Source organism: Strix aluco, chromosome 3 (assembly GCF_031877795.1).
Source record: "Strix aluco isolate bStrAlu1 chromosome 3, bStrAlu1.hap1, whole genome shotgun sequence".
In the NCBI taxonomy this organism is placed as follows: domain Eukaryota; kingdom Metazoa; phylum Chordata; class Aves; order Strigiformes; family Strigidae; genus Strix; species Strix aluco.
Window position 1 is genome coordinate 33,544,853 of NC_133933.1, and position 18,523 is coordinate 33,563,375.

Consider the following 18,523-nt stretch of genomic DNA (forward strand, 5'->3'; position numbering starts at 1 on the left):
TCTTTCTAAATATCACAGCAGGAGCAAAGCCTTATCTTATAGCTGTTGGTTTTGCACAGTGTCATGATCTGAGAGACTTGGCTTTGTTCTTGTGGTGAGGTTTTGGAGGGTCAGACTCCTTGCTGGGGTGTGTGTGTGTACATAAATAGAAAAACAGAGGCACAAAGTATGTATTTTTATATATAGACAGTTCTGCATTCTCAATTGATTCTGTGTTGTGGCAACCCCACAATTTAGAAATGTGCTTATGGTCTAGGAAAAAGCAAAACCAAAAACCAAACCCAAAAAACCCAAACCAAACCCACAAACAACCAAAAAACCCCAAACAAACAAAATCTAACAACCCACAAGTGAGGGTGCTGTGTGAGTCTATTCCCAGACTTTCCCAGCCCTGGTGTGAGTCCTCTCTGTGTGCCAACTGTCCTGAGTCCCGCTGGCTCAGCTGACCCACATGTCCGTGGCAGGCAGCTATGTTTTGGTTGTCCTTTGCTCTTGCCTCTGACCTGCTTTGCTTTCTGCTGTGCTCAGGTGCTTGAAGGAGCTTTTGGGTAGTGCAGGAAGCCATGGGCATGTTAAAACCTCTGAGTTTGGGGAAACAGCAAGGTGCGGAGTACTAAGGTCTCAAGGTATGCATGATGCAATCTAAAACATGTTCTGTATTTACACATTCTTATTTTAATTGGAAATGAAATCATCAGAATGAAATAGGGGGTGGGGGGGAGCAGTTGGCATAGTACCAAATACAAGCTTATGCCCTGAGTGTACTGTGCCTGCCTGGAAATTTTTACAACTTACTGATACAATGATATTAAGACTGTAGAGTCGTTAGATGGGAGACTGTTTCAAATAATTTCCCACTTCTGAATTTCCCAGCAATACTGAATTATAGCCACTGAAACTATTGCCATTATCCCAAATGCTCTGGCAACTACCTGACTGCACAGGCAGAGGTTGCTGCTGGGCACTGCTGTGAGCCATGGAAAGAAAAGGATTAAATCTGTCAGAAAAGACCTCCTCTTAGCTCAGCTGCTGAAGAAATAACACATTTTTGAATCATTTGACAATTGCATGCCAGATTTTTTTCAGTCATTAGTTTATAAACTTCTTTCATGATTTGAGGCAAACATAATAAATACTTTTTTGAGGCCAAAACCAACCTTTTTTTCACTGCAGTTGCCCATGGGAGTTTCCCTGGGACCCTGGTCATGGGCAGGTGTTTGCTTTTCACATGTGATAAGGCAGCTCCTTGGCAAATGTATATTGCTTTGAGTTTCCTTTGGTGTGCCTGGGCAGAGGGCACTGGCTGGAAGGGATGTCTTGGTGGATGCGGGCTTGATGGCTTCAGGGCAGCTGGGGTTTAGGGCACACAGATGTGTAAATCTGTGCACGCTTGTGCAGACTTTGGGCAATGCTTTTTCCTGGCTAGAGTAGTAGAAAGGGGGGAGAGAGGGAGAAGGGAAAGGTCACTTTCCTTTAGACAAATTAAAAATAAAAAATAAGGGGATTTTAATAGTGGGCGGTGGGTTTTTCTCTCTCGAGTCTTGCTTGTGCCAGTGCAGAGCTATCCTGTCCTGACCTGGGGATAGCTCTGAGTGTAGCAACCTGTCACATGCTGTGAATTGCAGGATTGGTATGTGCCTTATCCCTGTTACTGCTGAAGAGTTGTGAGGGGGCTGGGTTGGGTTACTTTCAGGGGTTTTGTTTTTCTAAACTGTGTGAAATGAAGCTCAACTGGACTTTGTATCTTTTCCTCTTAGTTTGTGGTGTTGATTTTGGGCCAGTTGTCACACCTTGTTCTCTTGCTGTCTATGTTTAAATTACTCATTAATGCTCAGACTGCTTTAGGCAGGGGAGACCATGACCAGTCTGGAAAGCTGCATATTTATTAAATCTTTCAGTGGTAAAAAACCTCCAAATTTTCCCCTGCTGTCAGAAGTGGAAAGTTAGGTGTACTGGAGAGCAACAGTAAACATAACTCTGCTCAGCTGGTACGACCAATATAGGCTTATCTCCCTGGAAGACTGAGCTTTCTTGTAGCGTTCTGTTATCTTGCTGAAGATGCCTATTATGCAGAAAAGCGGGAGCACTTTGCCCTTTTTGTCTCTTTTTGAACTTTGACCAGCTTGTCAGGATTGATTATAAACTCAGATGCTAATTATGCTGCTTCTCATTTTGCTGAACAAAGGTGTGTTGGCAACGCTTCCCTGCTGTGGCTGGAATCTCCAGGACAAGACCCATGAAGTAAAATGGTTGAGGAGGTAGCTAAGAGCTTACCTATGGAGCTGAGTGAGAAGGGAGGTGTGGAGAACAATGGATTTGTTCAAAATGAGGCTTTTGATGACAAGGAGACCGATACCAGTAGCCAAGAAGAAATGCCAAAAACATGCATTGTTGTGGACCCAGCAGCTACGGAGGAGCCAGTGTTGAAGCCCTATGCAGGGATGCCAAAGGAAGTCTTGCTGAAGTTCTCCAGCCAAGCCCGATACAGAGTCACCAGGGAGATTCTCTTCTGGCTCATAATTGCTGCTGCCATTGTGCTTGTGTGCGCTACGATTGCGATTATTGCCCTCTCTCCAAAGTGCCTTGACTGGTGGCAGGCTAGTCCTATTTATCAGATTTATCCTCGTTCCTTCAAGGACAGCAACATGGATGGGAATGGCGATCTGAAAGGTGGGTGAATTTCTGTTCTTGGTATGTGCAAAGCTGCGTAGCAGTTGTCTCTGTGTGTGTGTGTATATATATATATATATAAAAAAAAAAAATCACCACACAGTCCGATAGAGAAAGCCACACTAATGGCGAGGGGAAGAAGAGTTGTCTGACTAATTATTAATGGCAACTCATATTCTTGCTTGCTCTAGGAGTTGCTTGCTCAAGTGCTAAGTCTAAACCTGGAGTTAGAACAGATGTTTAGAGCAAGCAGCAGTACAACTGCCATCAGAGCAAAACATCTCCACAAAACTGAGGTCAATCAGGAGGAGGGGTGGTGCTGAGCACTTTGTCATGTTAAGTTGACTGCCTTTTCATAAGGAAAAGTGAGGAAAAATAAAACTGACAAAGAGGAGAGAAAGATGTGTTACTTTTTGCTTTGTTCATGGTCTAGGTGTTTTTGAACTCTTACAAATGTGTTGAGAAGGGGTATGTGATACCAAGAGGCAATACCACTTACCAGTAGCTTAGCTGAGGTTACATTTTGAAAAGGGAAGGCTCAATATCATAATGGACAATGAATATCTAAACAAGAAGCACTAGCTATAATATACTCCTACTGACAAGTGAAGAGAAGAAACTTTCTGTAGTTGCATGCCAGTAGTAACGTGTCAGGAAGATAGGAAATATTTGGGTTTAAAAATACTAGGGGAGGCTGGAGTGAGGTGTCCTTACAAAAAACAACAGAAAAACCCCATAAGAGACTTTTCCTAAGGCAGGGAAAACCTGGGATCTTTGCATTAAAATTGTGCTTCCCTTTGGGTGGTCTGAGGATTAATTGATGTCCCTTGAAATGGGAAATTGATGCTGTTGCTGCATTTGAACAAAATACAGGAGCTTGTTTTCAGAAGCGAGTATTAAATTTATTAAATGAAATTGTAAATATTTTTTATAATACAGAATAGAAATCTGGTTTGATCTGATTTTTTTAATTCCTGCTTTATCTTCCTTGTAAAACTGGCTTTGAATGGTTTCCATTCTGTGATCTTATGCTATCCTTGAAGAAATGTCAAGATTCACTGAGATCAGTGAAAAACAGTATGGTTATGTATCAAAGGGACCTTTGTACCATCTTTGACTGAGAGCCCGTGGCAAACTTACTTCAACAAAAACATTTTGTCTTTTCTAAACAGATGATGCCCTTTCCTCTTAAATAGGTATCCAAGAAAAACTGGACCATATTACATATTTGAATATAAAAACCATCTGGATCACCTCTTTCTATAAATCCCCCTTAAAAGGCCTTGGATATGGAGCTGAAGACTTCTATGACATTGATCCCATGTTTGGATCAATGAATGATTTTGAGAATCTGCTTGCAGCCATACATGACAGAGGTAAGATGCAACTCTGAGCGAAATAACTCCATTAGAAAGACGTTCACTCATATTATACAGGTGTACCTTGTAGCCCCAGGTTATGATCTGAGATTTCAATCTGTGCATCTGGCAATTCCCCCACGGTGGTGTTGAGCAGAAGCAGATGGAGGTGCCAGTGAAGGGTATGCATTAGCTCTGCAGCCACGCAAGCTCTGCGATTGCCTTTTGCTGCCCTTGGGCAATGGGGTGGTGCTGGGAGCAGGACCAAAGGCATGTGGAGCTACCAGAGCAGCGTCAGTGCTGTCTGCCCTCTGCAAGGCATGGTCCCCTCCGAGGACATTGGTGGCTGGTGGGCTGATGTGCTGTCCGTGCTCGCTGGTGCATATGGTGTGGGCAGTGATAGTCTGGGGGATCAAGGCTGAGATGCAGATGTTTCTGACTGAATTTTATGACTGATGGGTGCCTTCTGAAGAAACCAAAAAAACAGTTACAGAGTTGGGAGGGAACATGCGCTTCCTTCCTGTGATTGCATCCTTGGCTGGTGTTTTTCTGCCTTAGACCAAGTGTTTGCTCAGGTGTTTCCCCTTACAGCTGTTGGGCTGAATGGAAAATGTTTTACTAGTCCCAGAAACACTTGGGACTTCAAAAAATGTCTAGCCTTTAAGAAGGGTGAGGAAGAGTGTGTGCTCACTGATGCTAAACTGGTGAAGTGCCTTTCCACCTGGGAGGTGGAAGACAGATGTTGAAGCTGGAGTTAGTGGAAGTGTTTCACAACAGCAGAAATCTGTTGTGATTTTTTTTTTTTTCTTCCCCTTTCTTTTCCTCCCCAGCAATAGTCAGGGGGAACAGTACCAGAAAGATGCGTTGCAGCTACTTGCCGACTTCAGTCTGTGTGGGTAGTCTGGGGCTTTTTGTGGGTTTTTTTGCCTCTCTCCTTTGCCAGACTTCTGGGGTGGAAGAAGCCCAAACACTTCTGATACTGCATTAAGAAAAAATGTGAACTTTGTCTTAAAAGGCTAAATTTAATGGGCTTTTTTATGGTTTGATTTTTAAGGGCTAAAGGTGATAATGGATTTAATACCAAACCACACAAGTGACAAACACCGATGGTTTCAGCTGAGTCGCAATCGGACTGGGAAGTACACAGACTACTACGTCTGGCAGGACTGCACGCAGGCTGCTGGTTCGGTCACTCCTCCAAACAACTGGGTAAACACGGGAAGGGACACCTGCAAATCCCAAGTTGGATGCAGGCTGCTGCATAGCAAAAGCAGCTGTAACGCAACTGTCCCAGTGTACACTGGGTTCTAAATGACTCTTGAGAGGTTCAAACTGATGTTACTAAATGAGCTAGTGCAGGTTAAGATTTAAACCAGCTCGGGGGCAGGAGGTCGTACTTCAGACAGAACTTAAAAAATTAGTTTTGTTTCTTTACCTCAGTGTTAAATCTTCACTCACTAAACAAACACAAAAAGGGATAGCTGTGCACAAGTTTTTCACAAGTTGTCTCATATGCCCCCTTCTGGGGGGGGTACTCCACTCTATAAACCATCTCAGCTCCTCTGAAATCATAGTTAGCAGGGAGGGAAATAAAACAGTGTGTTCTTGACTTTTTTCCTTTTTCTGCAAGGTGAGCAAGCCAGAAAGTGTGGTGCCTATTTCAAATATATTTATTTGAAATTTGAGCTGATGAGTACATGATTAGGAACTTGTATATTCCAAAAACACATGATGGAATTAATATTTTGTACCAGCTAATGTAATTTCTTTTTTAACTTAGAGTCTTAAGAGCTATCTTAGCTTTTGGAATATTTTATATATAGCAGAGATGATGATAAAGGTAACATGCTGACTGTCAATGCTTCAAAAGGATAATACCAGATCGCAGAAAGCTCTAAGTTAACTAAAGCTGTTTTTAATAAGTTTTAGGGAAAACAATTCCAAAAGAAATGTTCCCACCAATGTTTGCCCCTGTATTCTGAATAATTACCAGTGAAGGTGTACTTAAGGAAAAAAAAAAAAAGAAACAGAACATGAACAAGGAATATATGTGGCGAAGCACAACTAAAGGAAGAGCAACTAGTGGGAGAACAAAATGTGAAACTTAAGTACCAAAATCTACTCAAACACTGATTAGGCATTTTGTGCTTTCTTATATGCTTGTAATGCACCACATCTTAAAGTATGCATAGGAGTAAATGTTTATTAAATTAGGAGTTCTGATTATCCCCTTCTCTTATGTGAGCAGGTGAGTGTCTTTGGGAATTCCAGCTGGCAGTTTGACGATGTGAGAAAGCAATGTTATTTTCATCAGTTTGGTAAAGAACAGCCAGACTTAAATTTTCATAACCTTGCTGTCCAACAAGAAATCCATGTAAGTATGTATCCTACTGCTGCTGCGTCAACAGCAAAACAACTATTTCTACACTTAATTTCTCTGATTATTTATGATACAAAATTTACAGTCTAGTTGGAAATAATTCAAGGATTGCAGCGTATGTAAAATAATTGAAACAAAAAGGTGTCCAGACAAATATTTAGTCTATAAGCAGAATTCAAGCTATATGCTGTAATGTTTCCAGTATCAAAGCTACTTTGTGACAAGTCTTTTTAATTTAAAAGCAAACAAGCAACCAAAAAAAAAAAAAAAAATCCAAGTAAGCTTGTTCTTGAGTGGGAAGTACTGGCAGCTGGTGGTGTTGCAGTCCTCTGGATTTTAAGAAGGTGTGACTACTGCTTTTTTTGCTGGCTTAAGTCCTCTGCTCTCACAAGCGCCTGGCAAGATCTTGATGGGTTTTTGGAACAGGCTGTTGCACTTTAAATGGAGCTCCCTTTCCCTTTCTCTTCCCACTAAAGGCTGTCTTAAAATTTCTTTGATGCTTCAGGAGCCCTCAGCCTAACCTTGTTGGCAAACTGTTCGTACTTATCTCTCTGAATCAAACCTGTCCTTCAGCTGAAATAGCTTTTCCCACCCTTGTTTAGGCGTATTTGTTTTTCAGCTCTGACAATATCCACCTTCAGCTTTTAATAAAATAGGTTAAATGGGGTGGGCTTTTCCAGTCTTTGCTGAAGTGAGAGACTCTCCATCCCTTTGTTTAGCTGCTATTTATTTCTCGCAGCCCTTCCAACCTCAGGTTTTTTCTCAAATGAGGATGTCCAGAATTAAACAAATTGAATAGAAAAGGTGTCTGGGCAGAATCTTGCACAGCGACATACGTACTTCTCCCTCTGTATCCTAAGCTTAAGTTGGTGCTAGTACTCAAAGAATCCAACATGACTGCTGTCTGGAAGCAGGTAACTGCTTTCAGCTCTAGTCTCCATCAAGAGCCAAGGGTGAAGGCACTTAGCGCGTTTGGATGATGCCTCAAGGACGGCAATTAATGGAAGGATTGATGTGGAAGATAAAGTGGCTCTTGCACTGAAGTCTGTGCTGAAACAGAGCTGAATCACTCAAGTGGAAAGAAGTTTTTATCTCTGTTGAGACAAGGAGCTGTTAATTAGCCAGTCAAATGTGGGGATGGCACCTTGTTTTGGCAAAGAGATGTTTGCATTTTCAGGAAAGGGAGGCAACGCTGATTTGAATTACAAGGAATGGCTGGGCTCAGGGATAAGGGGGAGATAAGTGCGTTTCGATCTGTCTACCTCTCTGATGACTTTACAGGGGAGAGAGACAGACCTATGGACAACTGTCAGAGTGAGAGTGCTTCACTAAGGCAAGGTGGTGGTGCTCTGATGAAACCTCATGCCTGTCTGCATCACATCTCCCAGCAGATAATGTAGAATTCATTAAAATATGGGGAAGTGGGCCTGAACATGGGGAGTCTGACAATTGCTTCTTTTCCTTCTATTTATTTTTTTCTTAAAGTTATACCCCATCAGGTAGTACAACTACTTCAAGTGTTTTGATTTAGTTCTTAGGTGTTTGCTGCTTCGTACTGTTGAATTTTGGTCCATTTCTTCGGCGGTGGTCTTCACAGTTGCCCAGTTCTACTGTGATGGTCTCACTGTCTCTGTGGGGCCTCTCCCCTCACCGTGGGTACTGCATGTGCACGAAGAAACAAAACAATTTTGGCCATACTTGTTAAAGCATGAAATGAGACTGCTTTTGAGATTGAGCCTTGAAGTCCGCTAGTAATCTCTCTGTGTCTTGATACTTCCCTTAATGCCACATTTTGCAACTTGCACCTTTTTTCCCAGCATCATGTGTACTTTTCAATGGTCCTGGCTATTTTTTTTTTTATACATTACTGAAGCTGCAGTAGCAAATAGATGCTGCATTTTCTATGCAGAGAAATGAAGTGAAAACCAGTAGGCTTGGCCTGATAACACCAACATTTGGGAAATGCTTATGAACATAATGAATTGTTCCAGCATGTTAAAGAATAATCTTTGTCTAATATATTAATTCAAAAACTTGTTTCAGAAGGTTAGGAGGACTGAGCAGGAAGCAAATGGACTCTTCCAGAGAAGCTCAAGTCTTTGATTTTAGCCACAGGACATGCAAGAGCAATGAAACTTAGCAGCCAGCACATTGTAGCTTTTTTGCATAAATAGATCAGTCTCAGTGAGTACCGTGTCAGTGCTTGATATTTGCACTGTTGACCCGGTGTTGCTTTTGTGACGAGTGCATGCATAAGCATGAATTAAGTTTTGGTGGATTTATTATTGGACAGACACCATATGGAGAGCTGCTGCTTTCAGAATGTCTCTGTGAGAAAGTACAGCTCAGTAAGTCAGAGTCTTTAAAGCTCGAGTGTGATCTGTAAGGCTTCAGTGTGGACTAGTTCTACCCCAGCCTATTCAGGCAAGTGTACTTTATACATTAAAAAAAAGGCAATTCAATATCTGTGTTTTAAAAAAAAAAAGTTTTTCTCCTCAGATGAAGAAAAGGATCTGGTCTAATAGGACATTTGCAGAAACCATCAAGAGGGACTGAACTTTAGAGCTGTGTGTTAAAACTAGAGCAATTAAAACTGTAGTAATATAATAGCTACTGCAGTAAGATATAATTTTGCTAGTAGTGACTAACCTCTGAATTTGATAGTGAAATTACAAATTGATAGCAGTTAACTTGGATAATAATTTTTCATGTTCCTGCAAATCAACAAATAAGCCTGAAAATAAAATTAAAAATTTCACATTAGTCAAATGAGAACAAATGTTTTAAGAGCTCTGTTGTATAAAAAAGAAAATTGGTGGCACAAGGTCTGTGCAGAACAACATATTCTTGCATATTTGAATCAACATGTTCTAATTGTGTGCAGCCATGATGGGTGTTCATCAGCATTTAGCATGAGTCCAATTGTCTGGATGAGATGAGAAACAGCTTTTAGCAAGAGATGCTCTGGCTTTGGTTTCATGAATTATGGGAGGAATTACAGATCAGTATTTTTCTTTTTTATACTGGATGAAAGAAGACATGCTTTATTTTGATCTTAGTTTTGACCTTAGATCAATATGATTAACTTTTAGTAAAATTTGAAGTACAAATTAAAAAATAGTTATGTATTAATATCTCCTAACAGGTTTGGTTTTTCCTTTTAAGTATATACTATTTCAAATGGCGTGGGCTCTCTTTGAATTCTCAATTTTTATCTTTGTCTAGGATATCATCAAATTTTGGCTTGGCAAAGGAATTGATGGATTTAGTTTCAGTGCTGTTAAATTTCTTTTAGAAGCAACACATCTCCGAGATGAGCCTCAAGTGAACAAGTCCCAGAATCCAGTAATGTATATGTTCTGTCTTTGCTTTTTTCCTGTATTTCCTACTGGGGCAAGAGAGTGTATGTTTTTACTCTTTTGGGTCCTAATTGTGGCTTTAGGAAGACTGGATCAGCCATGTCCCTTGGAAGGCAGGTGGGTGCTCTGCAGAAGGAGCCACATAAAAGAAAGAAGCCTCCTGGCTGAGGGTGAGATACCTGCACACAGGAGTGCTGTGGGTGGGAGGAGAATTGTCCATACATACTTTGTATTTCTGTTCTGACACTGTTGCTTTGGATTTTCTGTATCAATAATTTGCTTTTAAATTTATATTCTAAAAAAGACCAGTCTTGTGATTTCAGTAGTTGATTGATTGTCCCACTACAGGAGGTAAGCTCAGAGTTCTTGCCTGCTTGGGGTTCTGTAGCAGTCACTAGCACATATTTCTTCTACGCTGGTAGTAGGAATCAGAGTAAGACAAAAAAACCCTCGTATTGGCTGTATGTCACAGTGAGAGGTGGCCAGACACATTCAGAGGCACGCACCCTGTTATTTATGCTATTTGCTTTTGCTGAGGTAGAGAACTTGGTGGTGCTCCCAGATAGCGCCAGCCCTAAGACACGGTTCCCCTGCGGAGTTGGGGATTGCATAAAAGTGGTCAGCTCCACAGTTATTGTTGTCTTTACACATGACCTCAACAACATTGTCCATCTTTCCAGCCTGGTGTGTGGCCACAGCACCTGCTGTGCTCGCTGCTGCACATGGGCTTGGTGGGTTAGTGCTGAGGGTGGACTCTCCCTCTTGAAGGACAGGATCCAAAATAATCAGCCCTCTGCCATCCTATCTTTAGAGTTCCCCAAGTGCAGTTCAGCTCTGTGCTGTTAGTGTTGGTATGCTAAACTCATTTCAATTAAAATTTATCTGGACTGGTGCATTGTCTCAGGAAAGGATGGGATGAATTTGGAGAGTTCTGAAATCTAAAATGTTGGTGAACTAATGGAAAATATTGTATCCTTCTTTAAGGAGAGTATCACAGCCTATTCCCAGCTCTACCATGACTACACGACCACGCAAGTTGGTATGCATGATATCATCCGTAGTTTCCGTCAAACCATGAATCAGTTCAGCAGCGAACCTGGCCGATACAGGTAATCATTACTACAGCTTGTTAATTTTTCTCTAATATTTGTCCCCGCTTGCTAGCAATAAAATGCTTTTTTAATAACATAATATGCTGACTTGTGGAAAACAGACTCTACAACTCAGTTATAAAGTAGGTATGTTTACTCCGGCGCTGGGGTGCAAGGGGGTTTCTCCACACAGCTTGCACACTCACAGCACATTTTACAAAAAATGTATAGAGTGTGGATATACATATTAATTGGATTACATACTACAAATATAGGCCAGTGTCAGCAGTTTGTTCTCTTTGCGCCTGCACATTGCCTCCTGGTGGTCGTCTTCAGGGGTCTTTTGGAGGAAGGCTCACAGTCTTTGTCACCTTGTACTTTTCCTCGGAGCATACGCAGATTCTCTTAGCCAATTTCTTGAATAACAAGAGTGGTTCCCACTGGTTTACCACCTCTATCTTATCTAAAAGCACCCGTCTATTAATTTCTCCCGCCCGTATATGGCTATCTATCCATAAACTTGCTAGAACACATCTGCTTTCCAAGGACAAGAAACATTTGTGCCGAACAGAGTAATTCTTGGTAAGTTTCCACAGAAAACTGCTTTGTTTTGATGAACACAGTAGCAGTAGCCTTTGGTAAGCTTCCACAGAACAGTCAGGGCAAGCAGGATTATTAAGCAATATTCAGAAATCATTATAAATTGCTATAAGTAAATAAGTTGCAAAGCAGGTGATCATTTCCTTGTATCAATGCCATAAAAAGTTTTATTCCTCAAATGCAAATAGCAGTCCATAGGCTATACTATCTCTTCCCCAGTGTGTGAGGGAAAGGAAATGAATTTGCCCCGGTAGCTTTGCTCTACAGACTGTACAAAAGCAGAATGGGCAACCATTCAGATCACCAAGACACTAATTAATTAGCCCTGTGGTTGATGTATTGTATAGTGTTGTTAATACAGTTCATGTCAGACACATAGTGATGAGATTCCTAAAATCACAGAATGGCTGAGCTGGAAGGGACGTCTGGAGGTTATCTGGTCCAACCCCCCTGCTCATCAGGGCCACCTAGAGCCAGTTGCCCAGGAATTTGTCCAGATGGCTTTTGAACATCTCCAGGAATGGAGACACCACAACCTCCCTGGGAAACATGTGCCAGGGCTCAGTCACCCTCACAGCAAAAAAGAGTTTCCTGATGTTCAGAGGGACCCTCCTGTGTTTCGGTTTGTCCCCACTGTCCCAGGTCCTGGCACTGCCATCACTGGGAACAGAACCTGGCTCTGTTGTCTTTGCACCCTCCCTTCAGGTATTTACATCATGATGAGACCTCTCTGAGACTTATTCTCCAGGATGAACAGTCCCAGGTCTCTCAGCCTCTTCTCATAGGTGAGGTTCTCCAGTCTCTTAATGGTCTTAGTGGCTCTTTGCTGGAGTCTCTCCAGGATGTCCTTGTCTCTCTTGTACTGAGGAGCCCAGAACTGGATACCACACTCCAGGTGTGGCCTCACTAGTGCTGAGTAGAGGAGAAGGATCTTGACCTGCTGACAACACTTGTCCTAATGCAGCCCAGGATACCATTAGCCACCTTTGCTGCAAGGGCACATCGCTGGCGATTCTTCAACTTGGGGGACCCCCGTATCCTTTTCTGTAAAGAAAGCATGGAAACTGCTGGAATGGAGTGTGCGGATGTGGATTCAGAAAGATAAGACTTCAGTCACATACTTAGAGCTTTGTGTTGACTCTAGGAGATTTTTCTCCAGTAATTTCCAAGAAATAGTTCTCCTTGTCTTTTTGTCTACTTTACAGAATATTGTTTCTCAGTATTAATCTTTTTTGATGGGGAGGAGAGAAGCAAATGTATTTCTTAATGCTGTGTTATTTTATATGTATGTCCAACACCATTCCTAGCTTCCTTCTGCTCTGTGCAAACCAAGAATGAGCCAAAAAAGGCATTTGTGTACTTCTTTGTAGATTTATGGGTTCTGATGGTGATGAAAACATTGAAGCAACAATGATGTATTATGGAACAACTTTTATCCAAGAAGCAGATTTTCCCTTCAATTTCAACCTAATTAACATGAAAAATCTATCAGGCAACAGTATTTTTGAAGCTGTCAACTTGTGGATGAAAAACATGCCTGCAGAAAAGTGGCCAAACTGGGCGGTAAGAGTTGTAGAGCAGCTTTTATAGGAAGGGCTTGTTCCTATAGGTGGTAGAAACCTATAGGTGATAGTTCCTCTTATGGTGATAGAAACCTCTCCCCTCCCACGCACAGACATTGCTTCCAGCGGGAGCAGCAGCAGCCTGAGCCCATGGCTGAGCTGTAGTAGATGCCCATGTGAAACTCTGGGCTGCAGTGGTCGCAGCCGTTGGCACTGCCCAGCCGGCTGGCTGTCCTGCCCTTCGGTGACAGTTACACTCCCCATGCAAGGGTGGCGGAAGGGCATTTATGAGCATGCCTCTCCCTTGGTGTCTCCAGTGTAGTATGGGCATTGGCTTAAACCACCAGTGAGGATGGAATCGGTACAATTACCTTTGGCAGTAAACTGACTCAGTGCAATGGATTCTCAAAACCTCCTGGGGCCAGGGCAAGCAGCTGAGGGCAGTTAACTTAAATCCTTGCTGCTCTCTGCTAGGAAACATGTTTGGGATGTGCAAGAGATCTTTTCAAAACAAGCACCACCTTCACACAGCAGGGAAAATGGCAGAAATCTGAGGGAACTCTAATTGTGGAGAGTTGTTATTTGTCATCACTCCTCACTTCTGCCTTGTGTGCTGCTGGCAGGCTTCTGTGTGCCAAATTATTTGGGGCAGAAGTGTACTGGCACCAAGATAATCGCCCTCACAGGCCTGGAGGGGAAAGAAAAAAAACAACTACCTTGTTAAATTAGTTAACCAATTTCATGTATGCATGGAATTTTATAATGTGTGTTTAACAGAATGATGTTTTCTTCAGGTTGGAAGCCCTAACACTGCTCGGATTTCATCTCGGATTGGGAAGGAGTATGTCAATGTGATGAACATGCTGCTTTTAACCCTCCCTGGTACTCCTGTAACTTATTATGGTGAAGAAATAGGCATGGAGAACATTGCATCAGAAAATGTAAGTGAAGAGCGTGTAAGTTCTGATCCTGTTGTTTAGTTCTGAGTAACAGAGCTTTCAAAAATACAGGAACTTTTGTTTTGTTACCCAAACCCAGTCTTTCTTGCTGTTTAGATGGTTTTCTGTGTTCCCCATGGCAAAACCACTGGAGAGTACATGGAAATGGCCAGACCAGAGACCAGAACCAAGGCTCTGATGTGTGTCTGAACTGCTAGACTGCAGTCATGGTCCCTGATTTCTGTCCTCTGCCAGATTGGTCTTGCATGGTTTGCAGCTGTGTTGCTTTGCTTCCCTTTGGCAGAGGGGCAGCAAGTGCCAACACTGGGCCTGGACTAGTGGTTAGGAGAGGTGTGTTGCAGTCATCTGAGGCAAGAGGAACCTGGTCGCTATCTCCTTCCTCCCACAGAAGTACCCTAATTGCTATGTCAAAGTCCATTATTTCCTGGCTGTATTTAAAGGAAATTAGAGTTCATGAGAGACCATAGCTACAGTCACTATCTCCATGAGACTGCTTTGCTCTGGCTAGGCAAAGGCACCCGGCTAAGCCACAGCTCTCTACAATGTGCCCAAGCTCTGAAGAAAGGATCTCCAGGAAGGAGGTGTACAGACCAGCCCCTGCTTAGCATTGCCTGGTGGCAAGCACAGGTGGCTTTTGCTTGCCATACAGGGTTTTTTGATTTGTCTTTTAGATCCCTTTCTGTAAAGGATTTAGGTACTTCAGCCTGGGAACCAGATGCGTAGCTCACTTGATCATAGGTACAAGTAACATGTGACAGGTGTTTGTTAGATTACAGAAATTTTCAGAAGTAAGTTTATTCAAGGTCAAGGGATTAAAACAAAGTGTGCCTCTTGCACTGTGCTGACCTGTGTAACATAAAAGCTTTCACATTCAGCCCCTACAGTTTCTTGTCTCTTCTATGATCATACCTGACTTCTGTTGTGTCTCATTGTCCAAGATGTATGGGCATGACTGGAAAAGGTCATGCCCAAAAGGGAACAGCTCAGCTCTGCCTCTCATTACCGTAGTTGAGCACCATGAGAACATGGTCCTATAGCAGGTGCGGGTTTCACCATGGAAAGCCTCTGTTCAGGTATGAGACGGCCTCTGATGATGTTACCAACAGTGTTGGCTAGCTTTGTATCAAAGGGAAAGAGGTACTTGAAGAAGCACAGGATCATTGCAGGTTTTCTGATTCGAATGTGAGGAAATTATTCTCTGATTTAAAAGGAAATCTCATTTCCTCTGAGAAACACCTAGGTCAAAGTATCTCCTGCGTTTTCTTACTGCTGCTGATTACTGCTGACAGAATGATACTCTTCAGAAAAGTGGCTTGTCCTTGGCTCCTCGGGGTTTACTCTTAGTGGCTACCCTGTGGCTCATGGCTTTGTAACAATGCAAAACCACTTTCCACTCAATCTGGAGAGGAAGATTCCCTGATTAATGGGTGTCTTAGAAAGATAGAGAGTATTTGCTCAGGGTATAGATTTTAGCCCCAGCATTTGAAACGCTTCAGGAGAAGCTAAAAGAAGAGGTAAAGATGAAAGGGAATGTTACCAGTGTTGAAAACTTAAGGGTTTTTTTCCCTGCTTTTCAGAACATGCTAAAAGGAGAAACCCCTTATTTATAATGTCACAAAGCAAAGTGACAATCTCTTTTGTTGAGCTGCTGTTCTGACAGATTGTATTGAAAAGTGCCCTTTATATGAAAAACATTTTTTGTGGAAAACAAACACTCAAAGTATGTGCAAAATATTTTATGCCCTCTTATATCATTAAATTTAAGTGTCAGATCTTTTGGCAGCTCTTCAATAACAATGAGGAAGCTTTTTCAGAATTCTTCTGAATTCTTCAAAATGAGAACTTCAGAGTTTTTACACTGACACTTTTTAATTGGCAAAAAGCTGGTTTTCAGTAAAGTTTTTGCACTTGGAAATAATTTCATCTTTCTAACACAAACAATCCTGTCCGAATTGTACCCCTTGCAAATGTAAACTTGAACAGTTCTAAGGTGAAAAGTGTGATGGCTACAAAAGAACAGACACTGAATAGCATTAACTAGTTGCTCACTGGTATTTTAACAGCATTTCTTCTTAGGGCTCATTACTTCATATATTCACTAACCGCATGTCTAGATATTTATCAGAATATTCTAGCTGTCAGACAACTTTTATCCAACCGTCTGCTGCAAGGGGAGACAACTCTAGTAGAGTCATTTGGGAATTCCACATTTTACCCAGCAATGCCATATCCATGAGACCATCTGTTCTCCTCCACTTCAGGAACTGTCCTGATTCTTATCTTTAGATTTGGAGCAGAATCACATCCTCCTCTTGCTACGTTTTATCTAAGACCAAAGAAAGCAATACAGAAATGGTGATCATTTGGAAGATGTGAGAACATGCTGTTCAAGGGATAACTCTTTTAATATACTAATCACCACTTCATTTTCTAGGTGAGCTTTCCAGAGAAATCCCCCATGCAGTGGGATGGCAAAGTTAATGCTGGTTTTACCGAAGGCAACAGTACCTGGTTACCTGTTAACTCTGACTACCAAAGTGTAAATGTTGAAGTAGGTATCTGTATGTGTGACAAACTAATGGTCTAAAAATATTTTAATGTATCTATTTTACACTGACTTCTTTTACTTAGTAGGGACTGGCAGTAAGAACAAACTCAAGGGAAGAAAAAGCACTGAATCCTCACAAATTTTATTAGAAAAGGAAACCCTTGCACCAGCAAGAAGCCTGCTTCATCTATGTTCATTTAAGCAGAGCAACTGCAATTATGATGTAGATGTGGCAATTTGGCTTTTAAACATCCTTTTAACCATTTTAATATTAAACTGAAATCAGGTTTTTCTATGGAAAGCTCTGGCCTTGTAACAGGAACTTAACATGGACCATCTCCAACATAAGTAGAGCAGTAAATCAGACTTTGCTGATTTACAGTGCTAACCAGAATTGAAGACAGAAAAAAATAAATGTAAGACAAGAAAAATCTAAAACACAAAACAAACCCTGTGACTTCAGTAGATGAGACTCAATGAAAAAAGTTCAGTATCAAGCTTTGAATGGCTGTGGCTTTCTCCTGAATAAACAGTGTACTGTAAGAGCACTGTGGGAGGAAGAAATAATGTTAGCGCTGGGGAAATTGTCATGCCTGATAACCTCTGTCTCTGCCACTCCACAAATGCCAAGGCAGTGCATGAGAAAAAGCAGTTTTTCAGTGGAATTTGCAGAGATAATTGTCAAAACAGAATTCTAATAGGTGTGTTCTCAGCAGATGGTGTGAGAGGTAGGTAGTGTTGTTTCCTAGGTTCAGTGCAAAGAAATGACTTTGTTAATGTTGACTGTTGCAGAGCCAGATGACCTGGTCCAACTCGACCCTGAATTTGTACAGAGAGCTGACTTTACTTCGCAACAATGAGCTCCCCATGCATCGGGGGTGGATGTGCTACATCTGGAATGACAGTGATGTTTTTGTGTATGTGAGGGAACTGGATGGGTTAGACAGAGTCTTTATGATGGTTCTCAATTTTGGGCAGGAATCGACAATAGACCTGAAAGCTATAGTTCCTAACCTTCCATCTGAAGCTATTATAAGACTAAGTACTAATTTTAGCAATGCTGGTAAAGCTGTCAATACCAAACTGGTTAAAACTGAGATGGGAGAAGGTCTGGTCCTTGAATATAAAACAGCAAAGCCTGTTCATACTACGGAAGCTTTCCAAGGAAATTGTTTTGTGGCAGAAAAAGCTTGTTATTCCAGTGCCTTCAATTTACTCTATGTGAACTGTTAAGTGCAGGAGTAGAATAACCAAGCTTTCATGTTAATTTAGAAAACGTTGGTTTCGGGGAAATGCTAAAACATTTAATTTTTCTTTGGCTTTTAAAACTTTGTATACAAAATAAACATACTGAAAAATAAAACAGATACCTGATTGTCTTGCATCTGTACTGGGGATGAAAAGGAGAAACTATGGTATAAACTCCCCCTTAGGGTCTGTGAAGAAAAAAAAGTAAACCTGTCCTAAAAACTGTCCAGTTTAAGTGTGTATATTTTTGTGAGGAAAGAGAACAGTTCCTTTCTGGGTGCTGCCTCTTATGGTTGCTGGTCATTCAGAGTTCCTGTGGAAGACAGAGCCTGTGGCTGTTCATAGTAACTTTTAAGAAGTCTGTAGGTTTGTAAAACTTACTCTAAAGGGGTGGCCCTGTATTTCTTAAAATAGATAAAAGCAAGCAAGACTAGTATATGAAGTTGTGATGGCTTACCTCTTCTAACAGCTGTGATTATCCTCAAAATTAGTAAGAACAACAACAAAATAGAGTTAATATGTCTAATTCTACACCCAGGATTGTAGTTCCAATTGATTCTCCCCCCCTGCTGAGAGAATACATTTGCATTCTTTTCTTTTTCTACCCTAAGGTTGAGGTGAGGTGTGTAAACATCAGTGCAGAGTAAACAACTGAAACAACTCTACCGAATGTCACACCTGTTCACATGCTTTGATTTGCATTTGGTGCAGCTAGTGGCTTACATGGCACAAAGGAAGGATAAGCCTC

At 41.6% G+C, this 18,523-nt stretch overlaps 1 protein-coding gene across 2 annotated transcripts; it reads left to right on the forward strand.

The window, feature by feature from the left end:
• The first annotated feature begins 563 nt into the window (after positions 1 to 563).
• On the forward strand, positions 564 to 17,894 carry SLC3A1 (solute carrier family 3 member 1). Of its 2 annotated transcripts, XM_074818047.1 has the most exons (11): positions 564 to 626; positions 2,186 to 2,670; positions 3,867 to 4,046; positions 5,083 to 5,237; positions 6,277 to 6,402; positions 9,634 to 9,753; positions 10,752 to 10,876; positions 12,829 to 13,021; positions 13,815 to 13,961; positions 16,414 to 16,530; positions 17,320 to 17,894. In XM_074818047.1, exons 2-11 carry the CDS (start codon positions 2,247 to 2,249, stop codon positions 17,758 to 17,760), a joined length of 2,028 nt encoding a protein of 675 aa, XP_074674148.1. In that variant the 5' UTR covers positions 564 to 626; positions 2,186 to 2,246; the 3' UTR covers positions 17,761 to 17,894. The 2 variants fall into 2 exon arrangements, with proteins under 2 accessions (XP_074674148.1, XP_074674149.1); XM_074818048.1 differs by lacking the exon at positions 564 to 626 and having other exon boundaries at positions 2,166 to 2,670.
• The last annotated feature ends 629 nt before the right edge of the window (positions 17,895 to 18,523 follow it).

What these genes read in the sequence shown, in the direction of transcription:
- SLC3A1 (XM_074818047.1), top strand. Translation starts at nt 2,247, where the DNA reads ATGGTTGAGGAGGTAGCTAAGAGCTTACCTATGGAGCTGAGTGAGAAG. An exon ending in TGAACAAGTCCCAGAATCCA is followed by an intron (nt 9,754 to 10,751) that starts GTAATGTATATG and finishes TCCTTCTTTAAG; the next exon opens with GAGAGTATCACAGCCTATTC. An exon ending in AAAAGTGGCCAAACTGGGCG is followed by an intron (nt 13,022 to 13,814) that starts GTAAGAGTTGTA and finishes TGTTTTCTTCAG; the next exon opens with GTTGGAAGCCCTAACACTGC.